The sequence below is a fragment of the Mastigoproctus giganteus genome, chromosome 7, assembly GCF_048544385.1.
Source record: "Mastigoproctus giganteus isolate SK-2022 chromosome 7, ASM4854438v1, whole genome shotgun sequence".
Lineage (NCBI taxonomy): Eukaryota > Metazoa > Arthropoda > Arachnida > Uropygi > Thelyphonidae > Mastigoproctus > Mastigoproctus giganteus.
In genome coordinates this window covers 183,091,982-183,111,574 of record NC_143581.1, presented here as the reverse complement: position 1 = coordinate 183,111,574, position 19,593 = coordinate 183,091,982, and the positions used below count along the sequence as shown (strand labels likewise).

Here is a 19,593-nt window from a genome sequence, read left to right as displayed (position 1 = left end):
CAAGTAATGATGCTCAACTGTTTGTTTTCCAAGAAAGTTGCTTACATTTTTATTTTCTCTTTGGATCACCTTGGTAATGCTAATGACGTAACCTTGACCAGCCAATTATATCTCCGTGTGCGTTGATTCGTTTTAGCCAGCAGTACCGAGATGACGTGCGAATTTTGAACTAATGCAGTAACTCGTTTCATCTAAAAAGCTTCGATTGGTGTTTTGCCAATCCAAAATTTCATAAATTGATATGTGATCGTACATTTTTGCAGTTTTTGAGTGAATTAATAGTTTTTGCTGAATGCTAAAGGTAGGAAATCAAAGAATATACTTCTGTTTATGTATATTGAGAGTTTTGTAAATTGAGTAGAAATTATAGAAATTATTAGTTTCTTTCAGTGGGGGGCAATTTTCAAGTGAACCTTAAAATTAGGGTTATGGGGGACGGGATAAAGGTAGGGTTAATAGCTTTTCTTCGGCAATCAAACAGTACAGAACAAACTTTGTGCAGCTCTTCCAAATGCTCAAATCTTCAATCAGAATTGTAAAAATTGTTTCTCTGCTAATGTGAAGTTGTTCTTAAGTCATTCAAAGAATCATTCAATGATCAGATGCCATAAGTGCTTTTTTCACAAAATTTAATTAAACAAATTGCCAGTAGAACATTTTATAGGATTTTATGCAGATGACTTCATATCTATATATGCTCCTGTGTTTTCACCACAGTTCCTGACTCTTGCACAACACTGGCAAAATGGAAGGGGTGCCCATCCTACAAGGGAAGAGATTCAGTGGTAGCCCAACAAGATATGACTGGCTACACTCTGTTCCCTAATGTTTCAAAGTATCTTTTCAGTATTTATTATGGCTTGAAAGATGAAAGGCACAACACTTTTGTGGATGCCATCCTACACCGAACTGCTACCATTAGCACGACCCTAAGCCTTCTATCCACAGATTCACTTTTGCCCAATTATGACAGTTGTATCTATTGACAAAGCACCAATATGATAAACTATCTCATCACTCTGTATAATGTTTATCAGTTGTGATCACTCTTCATAACAATTCAAAAAAAAAGTTCTATAAATTCTATCCTTGTGTCACAGTCTTCTGCAAATAATTGTTGTGCATAATGGGGTTTACATGGTTTGAAAGATGGTTTTTTTTTTTTTTTTCAGAATTATCTGCATGTCATTGTATGTGGACTGACTTTAATGAGAACCTGCCTAACCTGATTTAATGAGACATAAAATAAACATGGTGTTCACTGTTGCAATGTTTTCAGGAGTCTGCAAAGGTGTGGGTTATCCTGGTGTCTTCCTGCCTCCAGTGCTACCTCTTGTCATTAATTTTTGGTGGTTCTTTATCCCTTGTGCATTCAGTATAACATTTAACTTATTCATTCTTCCACCACCACTGATATTTGACCACGAATCCCAAACCTCATAACAGGCTGAAATTTTGGCACTTGTTACATTTAGGTTCAGTGGCATCTTTATTTGCAAGATAAAAAAAAAGCAAAGCACACATAAGAGGACCTTATTAAATACATTATCAATAAATGCTTATAAATTTACTGAATTAAATTCTGTAAAGAAATAAAAGATTTGCAATTGAAAAACAAGTACTATCTTGTTATACACCTTGTATATATGGTATGCTATCATTACTTGAAGTTATCATGAATGGCACAGCTATTAGTTGCATATCTATTTATTGTGATTATGTTGGTGACACCTTTTATTATCCCTAGCTGTATGATAGGAAATATAAAAAAAATAAATAAAATGAAAACTCGTTGGATACCGTAATAAGGATTTGCTGATTTCAGCTGCAGTTTGAAAGGAGAAATCCGTCTATTAAATATAGTCCAAAGCATAAGCATTAATATTTAAATATTGTTATACAAAATTTAAAGGGAAACTTGCTAAATGGACATCAGAATAAACAATAACACATTATTTCTCTTATTCTTTTTATGAGAACAATATTAAGTCAACTTTACATTTGGCAACTGGTCCCGGGACTGTGGACATTGTATAAACTGTGTAACTAATATAATTACAACTGCAGCTACCAAGAAGTTCTAGGTGTCCCATCTCCTTATCAGAAGGTAACTGTTGCTATAGTAACTGATCAATGACAGGATGGAGAAGGACCATATGTTCAGCTCCCTTGATGGGCATACGATGTACGGAATAATGATGAATCATCTGAGGAATTGAGTCAAACGGTTGACTGCCTTGACCCAGAATAAACTTGCCTTCAGTGGATGCAATTTTCATGTGCATAAATCCACGTGCACTCCTGTAACAGAATAAATAAAAAGTAACAAACTCATAAACAATTTTTATAGAGTAATTCTATGCCACTTTTATTACAGAATGAAATCATATAAATTAACATAATTAAATGATGTTTTAGGTTCACAATAAACATGTTTCAACACAAATATATATTGCATCACCTATTTATTAGATAGTATGAATCAGAGCTGTACTACTCAATATGTTCTACGTTGATAATAATATTAGTAAAATGATAAGAGGAGTTTACCTCAATATAGTGCGTAGAATACTTCCGTATGATACCCTCCAGAAATTAAAACGGAAAAAACGAAAAAACCGACAACTTACCGGTACATTAGAGTAAAATATAAATAATTAAATAACCAATTTAACACAATTCAAATCAATTTAAAACAATTAAAAATCGAATTAACGCAATTTTCGTTAGATTCTTTTAATTGCGTTAATTTGATTTTTAATTGTTTTAAATTGATTTGAATTGTGTTAAACTGATTATTTAATTATTTATATTTTACTCTAATGTACCGGTAAGTTGTCGGTTTTTTCGTTTTTTCTGTTTTAATTTCTGGACGGTATCATACGGAAGTATTCTACGCACTATATTGAGGTAAACTCCTCTTATCATTTTACTAATATTGCATCACCATAAAATTATGGTAATTTGTAATGTGCAATAAAAATAAATGCTCAAAGAGCTTGCAAATTTTAGAGAGAATTTTATCAAAATTTTTAAACAAGAAAATGTACATAGTATTAGTATGACTAGTGCCAAATGACAAAAGAAAGGAAGGTTATAGAGCATTAGCAAAAAAAAAAAAAAAACAACTATCCACCTCACACATCCATTTCCCTACCCTCCAAGAGAATTTACATAGTTCTTTGAATTTATTCAAACTACTCACTTACACAACAACAGATGGAAGTTTGTTTGTTACTACAACCATCATTCTTCAATTTCAATTTATGCCCCCTCATGTGTAGTCTCAGAAAAATGAATAATGCCATCAATGTTTAGCTTACTCAATCCATTCAAGGCCTTAAACATCTCATTCAGATCTCCCTGCAGGTACCTCACAGTCTTTAGAGATTGCAATTTGCAGAACTGAAACCTTTCTTCATAAGAGCATTGTTTTGTTCCCTTCATCAATCTTATTGATCTTCTTTGCACCCATTCCAGCAGATTTATATCACATTCTAAAGTGAGGCCTCCAGACCTGTATACAGTATTCAAGATGCAGCCTGACCATGGCCTTGTACAAAGGAATAATCACCTCCTTATCCCTGCTAGCAGGGATTTTGTACATTATTGACAAAACCCCAGGAGCTGGCCAAGCAGCCTGTCTGCACTGTCAGAGAAGTTTATACCTGAGTATACAATTACCCCAGGTCTTTTTCATTTTCCACCTCCCTGAGGTAGTACTACACAGTTGATATTTTAATCTGAGATTACTGCTACCCACATGCAGTACCTTATATTTGTCAGTGTTGAGCTTCAACTGCCATTTTTCAACCCATGGGCTTAATTTTTCTAGACCTTTGCAGTAGCTTACCTTGATTACTGCCATTAACCACCCTGTCAACCATTGTATCATATTCAAACTTAGACATTAAGCCTGATATACCTTCATTAATAAATATTGAAAACAACAACGGGCCCAGCACTGAACCCTGGAGAAATCTACTAATAATATTAGTTCACAAAGAACAGTGCCCATTGATAACTACTCTCTGTCTTCTCCCAATCAACAGTCCCTTTATACATAGCAGTAATCTGCCCTTAATGCCAGATTGCTCTAGTTTGTACAGCAGTCTTTTATTTGCAACAGTATCAAAAGCCTTCCTATTTCTAAGTATAATCTATTAAATCTATTAAAATAAATTTTTGCATCCAGTTCCTTCATCACTGCATCATAGTATTCAATCACATCGGTCTGACAAGAAAGTCCCTTAACAAGTCCATGCTGTGACTGCAGTATAATTTCATTCCTGTCTAGATGATCCTGAATTGCGTCTTTAACCAGTGACTCAATTTTTTTCCTGGGAACACAGGTGTGTAATTACTCATGTCACCTTTTGATCCCCCTTTGTGAATTGGGAATATATTTGCACATCTACAGTCCATAGTGCCCTTCCTAGAATCCAAAGAGGCTCTCACAATTATGAGGGTTTGCTTATCTCTTTTGCTGCCTCCCTTAATATAACTGGATAGATTCTATCCACCCCAAGGTACCTTTTTTATATTTAGCTTCAACAATTTCTCTTGCACTTTCCTTTCAGTTATCACAAAATCATTTTAAGTTCTCCATTAGAGTTTAATATACATTTGGCATTCTTTTCCCTAAAGAATTCCTCATGTGTGAATGTAGATACAAAAAGCCTATTCAGTTTTTTAGCAACCTGAGCAGGATCATTAACAGTTAACCTATAGACATCAAGTAGCCCAATGTGATTCAACCAGTTCCTTCTACTGTCAATATAAGCATAGAAGTCTTTGCTGTTTTTCTTTGCAAGGGACTTCTCCTAATCTGCCTTAGCTTGCCTAATCTCCTGTGTGACTTTATTACAGACTAATTTATATATACCATAGGCTTCTACATCACCTTATAATTTGTATGCATCTCACACATTTTTTTTCTCTATTGCAAGTCTCATCATTTCATCTGATATCCATTTAGGTCTAAGCCTCGAACATTATTTCTTAGTTGACATGAAAAGCATAGTAGCTTCTATGATTACTTCCTCCAATGCTTCCATTTAGAATTTGCGGTTGATAACATTACCAGTTTGTCTCACTGCAAAGAATTTAAAAACTGTCTGAGACCACTGTAGTTACCCTTTCAAAAGTGAAAGCCTTTCACTTTACCCTTGACAGTAGGTAAGTCTTTAATTAAATTACACATTAGGACATTGGTTGCTGGCATCCAGTGGGTCATTTACCTGCAGATCCTTAATGCTTGAAGAATCTCTACTAATAACGAAATCAAGAGTTTTGCGTACACTTGTTGCTCTCTCTAACATGCTGCTATAGAAAATAGTCATCCAATAAATCTAAAAAATTCTTGCTAGTGTGTGAGTGACCAACCCACTAATTCCAGTCAACATCTGGAAAGTTAAAATCCTCCAATCTAAAACATTCTGATATACTAGCCCAATCTATTTCTTTGTATAGCTGTTTGGTATACTCATCACAGTCATTCAGCCTATAGCACACTCGTACTCCATTTTTTTTCCCCATTGCTTATACCAAACCAAACTGACTCAACACTGCATTGGTCATCCATGTTGACTGGATGCACTGGCTTAGATTTATTATGCTGCTTCTTATTGTGAAATATTTTACCTGACAGAAAATATCATCAGATCAAGGGAGTAATGTCACCAGTTCCTCTGAGGACAAAAAGTCTGGTTCTGTGAATGTTGTTTGCTATTTCCAAAATTCATTAAAGTAAGGGTTTATTGTATAAATACTATATAAGTACTGCTATCTTAATGGGTCTGAACTGATTATGACCTAAATAATATTTCATTATAAATTATTTTAGTTAATAAATTAACTAATAAATACATGCCTCCCTCACCATCTAGTAGTTTTAATTGGGAATGTAAAAACAGAAGGATATAATGCAAATAATTTTAAAATTGGTTGGTGTGTGACTAGCTATAACATCAAAGCAATCACATGCACCAAATGATGTATGTGAATGCTTTAATATTTTAAGGCACTATTTCTCTTATACAACAATATTAAATATTTAGGAGAAGCATAACCCCAGTGTGTGTGTGTGTGTGTGTGTGTGTGTGTCAAATATAAAAATAAGTAGATAAATTGTGCATAAAACTTATTTGTATATGTTCAAGAAATGCAAGAAAACTTATTTTAAAATTATGGAACCTTACATGTATATTGTATATACATTATTTACAAAGACATCTTGTGATACTGTTAATTTTCATATCATTCAAAACCACTAAATGCTAGTGCAAATCTAGCACTTTCTCAAATCCAGTCCTTTACAATGTCCAATTTAGTTTCCAATGATAAGTTTTTCTGATAGCTTTCATCGAGAGCACAAAATGCATATAAACAACAACATATAAAGCAGAACTGGCTGGAAACTAAAACTAAACCCAAGGGCTCACATCTGGTGAGTATGGACTTGGCACACCCAGGGTCCTGAGCTGGATATCATCATTCTTCTCTTTCTTGGTGATTCCCCCCCCCCCCTCTGTGTTTGTGTGTGTGTGTGTTTTTTTTTTTTTTTTTTTTTTTGTTAGTTGTTGGGGCATCAGCTTCTATGGCCATAATGCACCTCCAAAAGACAACAACACTTCAATAAACTTCAGTTAATTAGAACCCCTAGGCAGGTGCTCCATTTCCAAGAACACTGCTAAGTGGGAGAATCTATAAACTGTATATTTTTGTAACATGAAAGAAATGGTACATGTGACTGCTTCGATATATTTTCTACCTATAGCACTGAATGGTTGTAGCTTTTTACAGTCATAGACACAGGAAACTTGTACCATACAAAAACTACAGAAAATTAATATAGAGATGTAATTTTTTCATGGACATGAAAAATAACTTTTGGGTCAATTTTATACCTATAGCACTGAATGGTTGTAGCTTTTTACAGTCATAGACACAGGAAACTTGTACCATACAAAAAGCTACAGAAAATTAATATAGAGATGTAATTTATTCATGGACATGAAAAATAACTTTTGGGGCAATAAAAAGGTAGTTTTCAAAATTTTTCCTTGTCATATATTGGAAATGCATTGCAGCATTTCCTATCTGGTTTGCAATCAGCTGTTATCTCATTAATTACAGTATTGGCTAAAAGTCATTTGAAATCAAAGAACTCCCCCTGTGAAGGCAAGTGCTGTAATCTGGAGTAGATAAAAAAATTTAAATGAAAAGCATTAAAAAGTTTTTTTCAATGAGGCCTCTCAGACACCAAATAGCTGCTAAAGGCTCTCTCTTCCCAAGGTACTTGTAGTGAATAAAGCTATTCCAGGGATCAGAGTGCAACTCTGGGGGAGGGTATCAAAAAATACAGAGCACTATAAGAAACTAGTGCCAAGTGAAACGTGCTATACTGGGGCACACTATTCAGTAGCCGACCGGGCTAGCCGGGTGAGTAAAGTGCCTGCCTGGCAACCCAAAGGTCGCGGGTTTGAATCCCACCTCGGGCTTGGATCACAGTACTGCAAAAAAAACCTTGGGAGGTGCATTATGGCCACAGAAGCCGATGCGCCAACAACTTACTAAAAAAAAAAAAAAAAAAAACTATTCAGTACATACAGTCCATTCCAGTTAATTGGGACACATCAGGACTAATGCATTTTGGCCTGATTAAGCGGCTGCCCCAATTATCCGAAGTTTCACGTATATAGTTAAAAATACAATGTACTGCCCCCCCCCTTTACAACTGATTCACTGTACAATCAAATCACGTTAAGATGAACACACCATAGTAAAGTACCGTTCACTATACAATATGTAGTAAGCGCCGATCATTGTGATCATGTTTGTGAATTGAATTTAATTCTATTAACCAGCAATTGTTCATTTACCTACAAGAATACCGGACAATCCTAATCATACAGCCAATACGCTTGATCTTTTTCTCACAAACAACCCTTCTAAGTACAAGGTCGAAGTGAGAGGTCCTTTAGGCACTTCAGACGTTAGGTCCTTGAGGTTGTCACAGACATTCTCTCAGATATGCCAGACAAGATGTTCTTGCTACCTGGGAGCCTAAAACGCTGATGGAACTGATATTCGGGTGACACTTAAGTCAAGTGGACCCAATTTCGGTGAAGTCCGGACGGTCTATGACAGCCAAATCCTCTGCTTGCACCTTCACGATGGTGGGACTGTTAGTAATCCTGGGTATAACCTCCATGCACAAGTACATGGTGGGTGACCACCCAGGTGTGAACCAACGTAAGCAGGGGTCGAGGTGTGGCGCCCACACCACATGGAGGAACGCCGCCCCTCTATGTTACCAGGCAGTACTAGGTGGTAGATGACTCTCATCAACCGGTGAAATACCACCACTTTGCTTATTGGAGGCTTGAAGTGGTGGAACCCATGTTTTTGATCTTGGTAAAACACCTCCCACCATTCCTAACACGCTCCATTCAATGCCTCCTGTGGTCTTCCGTCAAAAGGATATCAGAAGGATTTTGATGAATCTTGATGCTAAGAAAGCTCCAGGTCCTGATGGTATTTCTCCACTTGTTCTCAAAACTTGTGCTCCTGAACTTACTCCTATTCTTTGCCGCCTTTTTTCACTTTCTTATTCCAAAGGTGTTTTTCCTTCTGCTTGGAAATTTGCTCATATCCAGCCAGTTCCTAAAAAGGGTGACAAATCCCTCCCATCCAATTATCGTCCCATTGCAATTACTTCTACTCTTTCTAAAGTAATGGAGAAATCAATTAACCGCCAACTCTTAAACTACCTAGAAACCTTCCGTCTGATCAACGATCGCCAGTATGGATTCCGTCAGTGTCGATCCACTGGTGATATTCTGGCTTATGTTACCCATTTATGGACTAATTCAATGGAAAGGTGAAACACAAGTAGTTGCTCTTGACATCTCAAAGGCTTTTGATCGTGTTTGGCATAAAGGTCTTCTAAACAAGCTTCCATCTTATGGTTTGCCAACTGTTTTTAGTAATTGGTTATCCAGTTTTCTCTCTGATCGCTCACTGAGGGTGATGGTAGATGGCTCTCTGTCTTCTAACTTCTCCACTAATGCCGGTGTTCCCCAAGGTTCAGTTCTTTCCCCCACTCTTTTCCTCTTGTATATCAATGACCTTCTTCCATTGACTGGAAATCCTATCCATAGTTTTGCCGATGATAGCACATTGCATTCCACTTTCCATTTTGAGAAACCTTGTCCTGCTCAATCAGCTTCAAGTTCTCGAAAATCTGCTGCCAATTCCTTAAATGCCGATCTTCAGGTAATTCTCCAGTGGGGCAAAGACAACTTAGTTGATTTCAACCCTTCTAAAACTCAGTCTTGTCTTATATCTCGCAAAAAGGATTCTTCTGCTCCTATGCTTATCTTTAGTGACACTCCGATTTCTAGGCAAAATGATATATCTCTTTTGGGGATTACCCTGACTTCTAATCTCTCTTGGCACAAGCACATTACAAATACAGTAAACCCCCGCTATTCGCGGTATCTGTATTCGCGGTTTCGCGATCGCTGATTTAATATAAAATAAAACTTAAAAAAAATGTGAATTTTAAAGCACCGTGAATAATTTCCGCCATAAAAAAACATGGGTGTGGCTAAAATTATCTTTCCCGGTCAAAACAGCGTTCAGTGGGTGGGGGAGAGGGGTGACAAAATCGTGAGCGTGGATGTTTCTCGCTAATCCTTGTTCAGTATGTGTTATGCGCTTGTCATGGAAGGTTTGGTCGTTTGATTTTAATTTATATGCTTATAAATTGAATAAATTTATCAATTTATAAATTGATATGCTTACATAAGTGATAAATCTACCGTTTTGCAGTGTAAAACAGACTTTTTCGAGCGTGTTAACGGAAGAAAGTGCCTTTATTGTGGACAAGTTCTTTTTTACCCGTACAAAAATATGGCTACGAATAACAAGGGAAATGTGAAAATATCAAAGAAGGTGATGATTAGCGAATAAAATTGAGTTATTAGACAAAATTTCTAATGGTGAAAGTGTCTCTTCAGTGGCAAAATATTATAAAATCAATGAGTCAACGGTGCGATCAATCAAAAAATCGGAAGAAAAAATCCGCCGTAGCGTCCGTGAAAACGCGCTAATTACTTCAAAAATTTGCTCTGTAATTCGTGATGTTAAATTAGAAAAAAATGGAAAAAGCTTTAAATCTGTGGATAGAAGACCGAACTCAAAATAAAATTCCGTTAAGTTCACTCATCATTCGTGAAAAGGCAAAACTCCTTTATCAACACTAGCGAAACTCGTGATAGCACTGGCAGGATAAGTTTTTTTTGCCAGCAAAGGCGCTGGTTTGAAATTTCTAATAAATATTACATTTAATATTAAATTGTTTCTTATTTTCATTTCGATGCCATATGCTTGCATTTCACTATGTACATATAATACATACATAGACAAAAATTTAGACTAGTTTTTCTTATATATTTCATACTTTGGAACAGAACCCCTTTATTACTATGGGAGCCATAACTCAGTATTCGCGTTTTCGGTATTCGCGACATTTCTCAGGAACGTAACCCCCGCGAATAGCGGGGGTTTACTGTATTGCTTCCTCTGCATCTAAAAAACTTGGTTTTCTCTTTCGCTCTCGGCGTTACTTTTCTTCCAAACAGCTGCTCACTCTGTATAAATCGCAAATCCGCCCTGCCATGGAATATTGTTCCCACATCTGGGGTGGTGCCCCCAAAACCTCTCTCAGTCTTCTTGATTCCATTCAGAAGAGGGCAGTTAGGTTAATTAATGATTCATCTCTAACAGAGTCTCTCCACTCGCTTTCTCATAGACGTACTGTTTCTGCTGCATGCCTCTTCTACAGATACTTCCATGGGCACTGTTCTTCTGAATTGGCTTCTATAATTCCCGCTCTCTCTTTCAAAACAGTCCGAACACGTGCCGCCACCAGCCAACATCCATTTACTGTCCAACTTCAAACCCACAGAACCAATTTTTCATCTTCCTCATTTATTCATTCAACTGCCGTTTTCTGGAACAACCTTCCTTCATACGTATTTCCTGAAAATTACAATCTACAGAAGTTCAAGTCCAATGTCAACAAATATCTTCTTTCGTCTTCTCAACCTCCAACCCAAGCACGGTACTAAGTACTATAGGTTCTAATACCTCTCGTGTTTGGGGTTCTCATAAAAAAAAAAAAAAAAAAATTGTAATTAGCAAAAATAGGAGGAATATTATCCACAGGCTATAAAAACAAAGATATATTAAGCACAAATTTATCCTTTATTACCTTACCAATTAAAAAATTAAATGATACGTGAAAATCGGAAGAATATACATGATAATCGAAATAATTACCTTATTTCCCCATGTATAAGATGCACCTTAATTTTGGGGCCCAAAATTTGAAAAAAAATGTATTACATAAAGTTATTGAACTCAAGTTTTATTCATCATAAAATTCATACAACTCATCACTGTCAAAACTCCCATCCATTAGCTTGTCCACATCTCTGTCTGATGACAAATCACTGTCTTCATATATTGCCTCATCCTCAGTTCCATCTATGGCGTTTGAAAGGCCACACTTCTTAAATGACTTGACAACGTTCTCAATCTTGATATTATCCCAGAATCTTTTCACCCAGGTACAAATTTCTCCTATAGTTGGTTTCATCACTCTTCCTGATGGTGTCAAATTGTTCCCAGAAGACTTCATCCATTGGTTCCATTTGTCTCTCATGGCAGCTTTGAAGGGTTTGTTAATGCCGACATCAAGTGGTTGGAGCTGAGCTGGGATGTCAAGCCTCCAGGTATGACGGCAAGTTTTGTTTTTTGCTCTGCAGCAATCTTCTTTGTATTTTTTGTTATGTGTGCCCTGAACTGATCAAGCACCAATAGGACAGGTTTGCGTAAGTGCTCACCTGGTCTCCTGCTCCAAACTTTCTCAAACCAGATCTTCATCCCATCCTCATCCATCCAACCCTTGTCATGAACATGAACAATCACTCCTCGAGGAATGTCTTCTTTTGTGTTTGAAAATCAGCATAGGAGGCAGCTTGGTTCCATCGGCACAACAAGCTAGAACAACTGTACAATGGCTCTTTTCATGTCCACTTGTCTTCACAGTTACAGTTTTCACCCCCTTCTTATCAACAGTTCTGTTACTTGGGACATCAAATTGAAGGGGGACTTTGTCCATATTTGCAATCTGTCCCAACTCAAACTGATGTGTCTTCTGACATTGAATGACAAAACGATGAAATTCAAGGACCTTCTGCTCATAGCTTTCAGGCATCTTTTGGACAAGTCTGGTGCATGTACGCATGCTTAGTCCATTCCATTTCATGAACCTGAAGCACCAATTGTGTCCTCCTTTGAAATCAGTAACTTCTTTTTCATCAGCAATTCTTCTTGCCTCCTGCTGAACCATCTTTGTGGACACAGGAATTCCAATTGCCCTTTGCTCCTCAATCCACATCTTCAATTCCCTCTCTAAATCAGGCCATTTTGCTGACTTGCCTCTAATGGCCTTCTTCTGCTGTGGAATTTTCAGTAGGGTTTCTTCTTCCCATAGCCAGTCTCGGATTGTTTTCTTAGTTGGAGGAGGACCAAACTTACGTTCAGCAGCACGATTTCCATTCACTTTTGCAAACTGGATCACTTTTAACTTGAATTCAGCACTGTATGAAAATCTTTTCTGAGCCATTTCTGGGCAGAACGTGGCAAAACATAACCTAATATACCAGTAACAAATGCAAAACAATGAGCGCAAAGACAACAAGCGCGAAATGCAAGTAAAAAAAAATCTACAACCACTGTATAAGATGCACCCAGTCTTTAGACCCCAAATTTTTTGAAACAAGGTGCGTCTTATACATGGGGAAATCCGGTAATATGTACTGTAATATGTACATACTAACTAGTTCACATTAGTGTTCACTGAGATTTGTGGGTGGGGGTTAATATTTAAAACAGTAAAAAGATAAGCAATCAATAACAAAGAATGCGGCACACACAAATTGCAAGTAACACGATACACGCAAGTGAGAATGGAGTAAAGAGCTACAAAGCTTTAAGAATAGGAATGAAGAGAAGATCTGAAAATTAATTTTTTTACATGATTGAAGATTCCATGGAAGTGAACACATTTTACCATAATAACCCACAGAATTCCAGCTGTTGGTATTATCGCAAATTCAGTAAGATTGAGTTTACTGTTCGTTTATGATAGATTTCACTAACAGAAAAACCCAATAAACAGGTGACTGCTAATTGTTTTATGGTTGCGACCTCCAGAATTTCGACCAAACCACGTGGTACCGTCGGAGACAATCGTAGGGTTATCTCCAGTGCTGCGGTCTTCTGCCCCAATTAAACGGCATGCTGTCCCAATTAAGCGAAGTAAACCTTGGCTATTTTCTCCATTGTTTTCTGTTTTTTAAGATTTGCCCCAAATAAACGGCTGCCCCGATTAACCGGAATCCACTGTATTTAGAAAGTTAGAATTCCTCTAGTGGTAAATGACAATTTTATTTGTATAAGCTTTTGTTAGAAACATAATGAGACTGGCAATAATCACTTTATGTAAGTATGTCTTTCTACAGGGTGTCTTTTTATTGCTTCAGTGTTGGCAGCAAAAAAAAAAAATAATAATAATAAATTAATAAATATTGACCATGTCAATTGCCTTCTACAAAAATATGAATTTCTTGCATATACTGTAATCATCTGCCTATTATTATTTCTGCCATCATAATGTGACTTATAAAAAAACAGTCAACATTTGATAGTCTATAATGTACTAAAATACAATACTTCCATTAAGGGAAGTGCCTTGTGATATACTTTAGGATTTGTAAACAGTTGGTTAAATAAGTGTTTAATAAATTTCAAATTTCTATAAAACTATTACAGAAAAAATAACAGACTCTTACTTCAGAGAGAGGAAGTAGTCATGCTTAGAGCTCTCACAATTCCGTACAAGATAACTGCCTTCCTTCTGTAATCTAAGCACATTCTCTGCATCCAGCCTGTTAATGGAACCATGATACCATCTATTGGCAGGAAAATAACATACTTTTATTTAGATATACATTTTTTTTTATCTATCTATCTAAATAAAAACAGTCTTTATTTAGATAGATATTTAGATATAATAAAAATACATCTCTCTTGTGCAGGACCAGCAGGTACTAGTTTTATGATAAAATAGTCATAAATCTATAGTAAACACAAAATTCAATTTTTGAAAATAATACCAAAACAATGTGTGGATATGGATGAAATATTTGTTTAAATATATCTTTTTTTATCCTAATTTATACATAGTGTGGAGATCCAGGCATTTTATTTGGAAGGGGACTGGTTCAATCCCCTTCTTCCAAAGGGAAAAAATTTTTTTTTTTTTTTTTCATACCCATCAATATGTCTACATATAATGAATACTGTCAGATCTTTAGCCATAGCTTATCTCACAGGTAATAAAAGAAGCACATAAACCATTAGCCATAATTATGAGAGAGCCTTGGATTCAGGGGAAGTCCCTATGAATTGGAGATGTGCATATAACTCGCCTCTTCATAAAGGGAGATCAAAGGGAAATGTGAGTGATTATAGACTTGTAAGTTCGACTTTTGTTTGGAAAGAATAATGGAATCAGTGATCAAAAAATTAATGCAGGATCATCCTGACAGGAATGCCCTTATACAGCAATTACAGCCATGGGGGCCAGCAGCATGGGACAAGTGCACCACTTTTGGATTTCGAAGTAATACACTATTTTTAATATTTTAATTAATTTATTGAAACAAAAGATATTGCATGTATTTGAAAATTTGGTGAAGAAAAATTTATTTCCACATGCACCACCTTGCAAAATATCCTGCAGGCACCCATGATCACAGCATCAATTCGTTAAGGGAAAATCTTGTTTGACCAATATAATTAGCTACTACAGCTTGGTATCAAAGAAATTGGATGCAAAAAATAAATTTTACATCATATACTTAAATTTCAATAAATCTTTTGATACTGTTTTATATGAAAGGCTGCTGTATAAGTTGGTGCAGTGTGGCATTAGATGCAACTTATTGCTTTGGATAAAGAGATCGTTCAGTGAAAAAGGCAGAAAGTGGTTATTAATGTGTGCTCTTCTTGGACTAATGTTATTAGTGGAGTCCCTCAGAATTCAGTGATGAGCCCTTTATTGTTTTCAATATTTATTAATGATACTGATGAAGATATATCAAGTTTAACCCTATGTTAGTTGGGTGGGGTCAGTTCAACTCTGACAATATTGCAGCAATTTGTGCTTTGTTTACTCTGTCCACACAGCTCAAACTCCTAACGCCTAAATAATAATAAAAATAACTCTTTGATTATGAGCTAGGATGCAGAATTTTGAAATGGATAAGTTTTTTTGGAAATTTTTACCATCTTTTTGATTAATTAACATATTAAATTGTGTTTTGCAAATAGTTTAAATAGTCTTAGTCATGTCCCTTAGCTTATTTTTATTTATAAGTTAAGACTTACTATTTATACTGCTATTGTATTGGTGTTTTGGAGCAAATATCATATCACGCAATGAGTAGTGCAGGGGAATAGCAGTGATTTAATTGTGATAAGTAGCTCAAAGGTTCTAATCACTTGTTGGGCATATATCTTTTTTGTGTTTAGCTAAGGAATTTTTAATTTTTAGCAAGGATAAAACTAAGGCAGTGCATCCAGTTGACATTGGTGGACAGTGCAATGTTGAGCCAATTTGGTGTGAAATAAGTGCTGGTAAAGCAAAAATGAGGGTAGGAGTGTGTTATAGGCCTAATGACTCTGATGAGTACAATGAACAAATATACAAAGAAATAGAGTGGGGCAGTAAATCAGAATGTCTTATAATAGGAGAATTTAACTTCCTAGATATTGACTGGAACTTGTCGGTTGGTCACTTGCACGCTAGGAAGACTTTTTTGTGGGATTTAATGGATGATTGTTTTCTAGAGCAGCATGTCCCAGAGGGAGTAATACTGTTAATCTGCTTATCAGCAGTGATTATTCATGCATTAAGAATTTGCAGATAAAATAACAGTGGCAGTGATCACAGTGTACTGAAGTGGGATTTACTTAAAGATGTAACGACCATCAGGGGTAAAGGGAAGGGTTTTTGCTTTCGTAAGGGTGACTACAGTGGTATCAGACAGTTTTTAAATTCCATATAGTGAATTCTAAATGGAAAGCATTCAACTGATGATGTTAAAAACAGTGAATTCTAAATGGGAACCACTCAAGGAATTAATTTTGGAAGCTATTAGGCTTTTCATACCAACTAAGAAATACTGTTCAAGATTTAGGCCCAAATGGATGTCAGATGAACTAATGAGGCTCGTGGAAGAGAACAAATATTGCATGGGATGCATATAAATTATTAGGTGACAAAAAAACCTATGGCAGATATAAGCTAGTCAGTAATCAAGTCACGAAGGAGGTTAGGTAAGCAAAGACTGATTATGAGAAATACTTGGCAAAGGATGCAAAGAAAAACAACAAAGACTTCTTTACTTATGTACTTCTTTACTTACTCTAGAAGCATGGGATTGAATCAGATTGATCCACTCGATGTTGATGGTTTGACTGTTGATGATCCTAGTCAGATAGCTGACAAACTGAATGAGTATTCTGCATCTACATTCACACAAGAGGAATTTTGTAGGGAAGGGGAGTTTACTAAACTAACAATGAGCTAAATGATTTTGTAATAATGGAGAGCAAATTGTAGGAGAAATTGTTGAAGTTAAACATAAAAAAGGCACCTGGGGCAGATAGAATCTATCCAGTTATATTAAAGGAGGCAGTGAGGGAAGTAATCAAACCTAAGCCATAATTGTGAGAGCATCCTTAGATTCAGGGGAGGTCCCCTCAGAGAGGAGATTTGCAAATGCATCCTCAATTCATAGAGGGGTTCAAAGGGTGATCCAAATAATTATAGACCTGTTAGTTTAACTTCTGTTCTGAGGAAAATAATGGAGTCACTGATAAAAGAAGTGATACAGGATCACCTAGACAAGACTGCAGTAATAGTTCAGACACAGCATGGGTTTGTTAAGGGGAAGTCTTGTCTGGCAAATTTGATGGGATACTATGATGTGGTCACAAAGGAACTGGATGCAAAAAATAATTTTGATATCACATACTTGGATTTCAGGAAAGTTGTTGATACTGTTGCACATGTAAGACTGCTATACAAATTGGAGATATATGGCATTAAGAGCAAGTTGCTGTAACGTATAAAAAGATGGTTGAGTGGGAGACGGCAGAGAGTGGTAAATGGACACTGCTCTACGTGGACTAATGTTATTAGTGGAGTTCCCACCAAGGGTTTGGTGCTCTGCCCATTGCTGTTTTGTGTATTTATTAATGATATCGATGAAGGTATATCAGGCTTAGTGTCCAAGTTTGCAGATGATGCAAAGGTTGGCAGGATTGTTAATGATAGTAAAGACAGTATGCTGCTGCAACAGGATCTGGAAGAGTTAGGTAGATGAGCTGAGAAGTGGAAACTGAAGTTTAATATTGACCAATGCAAAGTAGTGCATATGGGTAGCAGTAACCCAAGAGAAACGTACCAACTGTGTGGTATTACACTCAGGGAGGTGGAGAATGAAAAAGATCTGGGGTAATTGTGCAGTTGGATATGAATTTCTCTGAGCAGTGCAGACAGGCTGCCAGAGCAGGTCATGGAGTTTTGCCAATGATATATAGGAATATTGCTAGCAGAAACAAAGGTAAAAAAGTTAAAGTGCAGCCATTATCAACCCACTGCAGGATGGAAGCCTCCTGAACAATTCATGTTGAGGGAAATGGACCATAATCTGCCACGCTGGTCCAGTGCGGGTTGGCAGATCGACCGTATTCAGCAGTCAGGGGCTTGAGGTGATTCTAACTTTGTATAAGGCAGTGGTCAGGCCACACCTCAAATACTGCATTTGGGTCTGGAGGCCTCATTTTAAGAAAGATGTAGAGCTGCTTGAACAAGTACAGAGAAGGACAACTATATTGGGGAGAGGAAGAAAGGGGTTCTCTTACCAGGAGAGGCTTAAATTCTGTAAGTTGCAGCATCTGGAGATTATGTACCTGTGAGGTGATCTGATTGAGGCAAACAAGGCCTTGAATGGTTTGAGCAGGCTCAATGCTGATGGGATATTTCTACTTGCTCAGATGACAAAAGACAGTTGTAGAATAGATGTGCGGAAGTTTGCCTTTAGCCAGCAGATAGTTGATTGCTGGAATAAACTTTCATCTGTTGTTGTGGAAGGTGATAGTTTAAATAAATTTAAGGCTGAACTAGAGAAACATTTGGAGTGACCAGATAGGTAAATGAGAAGGTTTTTTTTATTTTATTTTATTTTATTATTATTTTTTAATTTTATTTATTTTTATTTTATTTATTTATTAGTTTTTTTGGCTGATGCTCTATAATCTTGCTTTCTTGCATCATATGACTCAACTAATGCTAATAGGACAGGACTGAGTTTAAGGAGGACTGAAATCAACTAAGTTATTTTTGCTCTATTGGAGAATTACCTGGAAATCAGAATTTAAAAAATTGGTAGTGGATATTCGAGAAGTTGAAGCTGTTTGTGTAGAGCAAGGCTTCTCAAACTGGAAGGTGGAATGCGGTGTGTTGTCATCAGCAAAATTATGAATAGAATTTCCCATCAATAGAAGAAGGTCATTAATATACAAGAGGAAAAGAGTGGGAGAAAGAACTGAACCTTAGAGAATACTAGCATTATTGAAGAAGTCAGAAGACAGATAGCCATCTACCATCACCCAGAGTTGAGTGGTCAGAGAAAAACTGGATAACCAATTACAAAAATCATTTGGCAAACCATAAGATGGAAGTTTACTTAGAAGACCTTTATGACAAAGCAACCAAAGGCTTTAGAAATGTCAAGAACAACTGCTTCAGTTTCACCAAACTTTTTCATTAAATTTTTCCATAGATGAGTAACATAAGCCAGTATATCACCAGTGGATGGACACTGATGGAATCTATACCTGTGATCATTGATCAGATGGAAGGTTTCTAGGTAGTTTAGTTGATGGTTGATGGATTTCTCCATTATCTTAGCAAGAGTAGAAGTAAGTGCAATGGGACAATAATTGGATGGAGGGATTTGTCACCCTCTTTAGGAACTGACTGGATATGAGAAAATTTCCAAAGAGAAGGAAAACACTGGTGGAATAAGAAAGTTTAAAAAGGCAACACAGAACAGGAGTGAGCCATCAAGACCTTGTGCTTTCTTCGCATGAAGGCTGTTCAAAATTCTTCTGATCTTTTTGAAGGAAGAACACAAGAGGAATTGAATGGAGTGTACTGGGAATGGTAGGAGGTAGTTTACCAAGGTCATAAATACACTAGCTAGGGAAAAAGTAGGATGCTAGCAGGTCAGCTTTATCTTTAGCTGAGATGGCAATAGAATCATGCAATTTTGACAGAGGTAGGAGCAGAGATAAGCAAAAGTTGTAGCCAATTAGAGACCAGAATGCTTGACTACCATTTGGACAAGAAGCAAGTTTTCTACTCTTAGCCTGTTCAAAATC

At 36.5% G+C, this 19,593-nt stretch overlaps 1 protein-coding gene across 1 annotated transcript in view; it reads right to left on the bottom strand.

Moving 5' to 3' along the window:
- Positions 1-2,009: 2,009 nt before the first annotated feature.
- Positions 2,010-19,593, bottom strand: part of LOC150083378 (uncharacterized) — a 169,187-nt gene continuing 151,603 nt past the window's right edge. Inside the window, exons 4-5 of the mRNA XM_090377226.1 lie at positions 13,929-14,048; positions 2,010-2,301 (exon numbers count right to left, since the gene is read on the bottom strand). Of these exons, the coding sequence (XP_090233352.1) occupies positions 2,118-2,301; positions 13,929-14,048 (304 nt within the window). The 3' untranslated portion in view covers positions 2,010-2,117. The remainder of the gene's footprint in view (positions 2,302-13,928; positions 14,049-19,593) is intronic.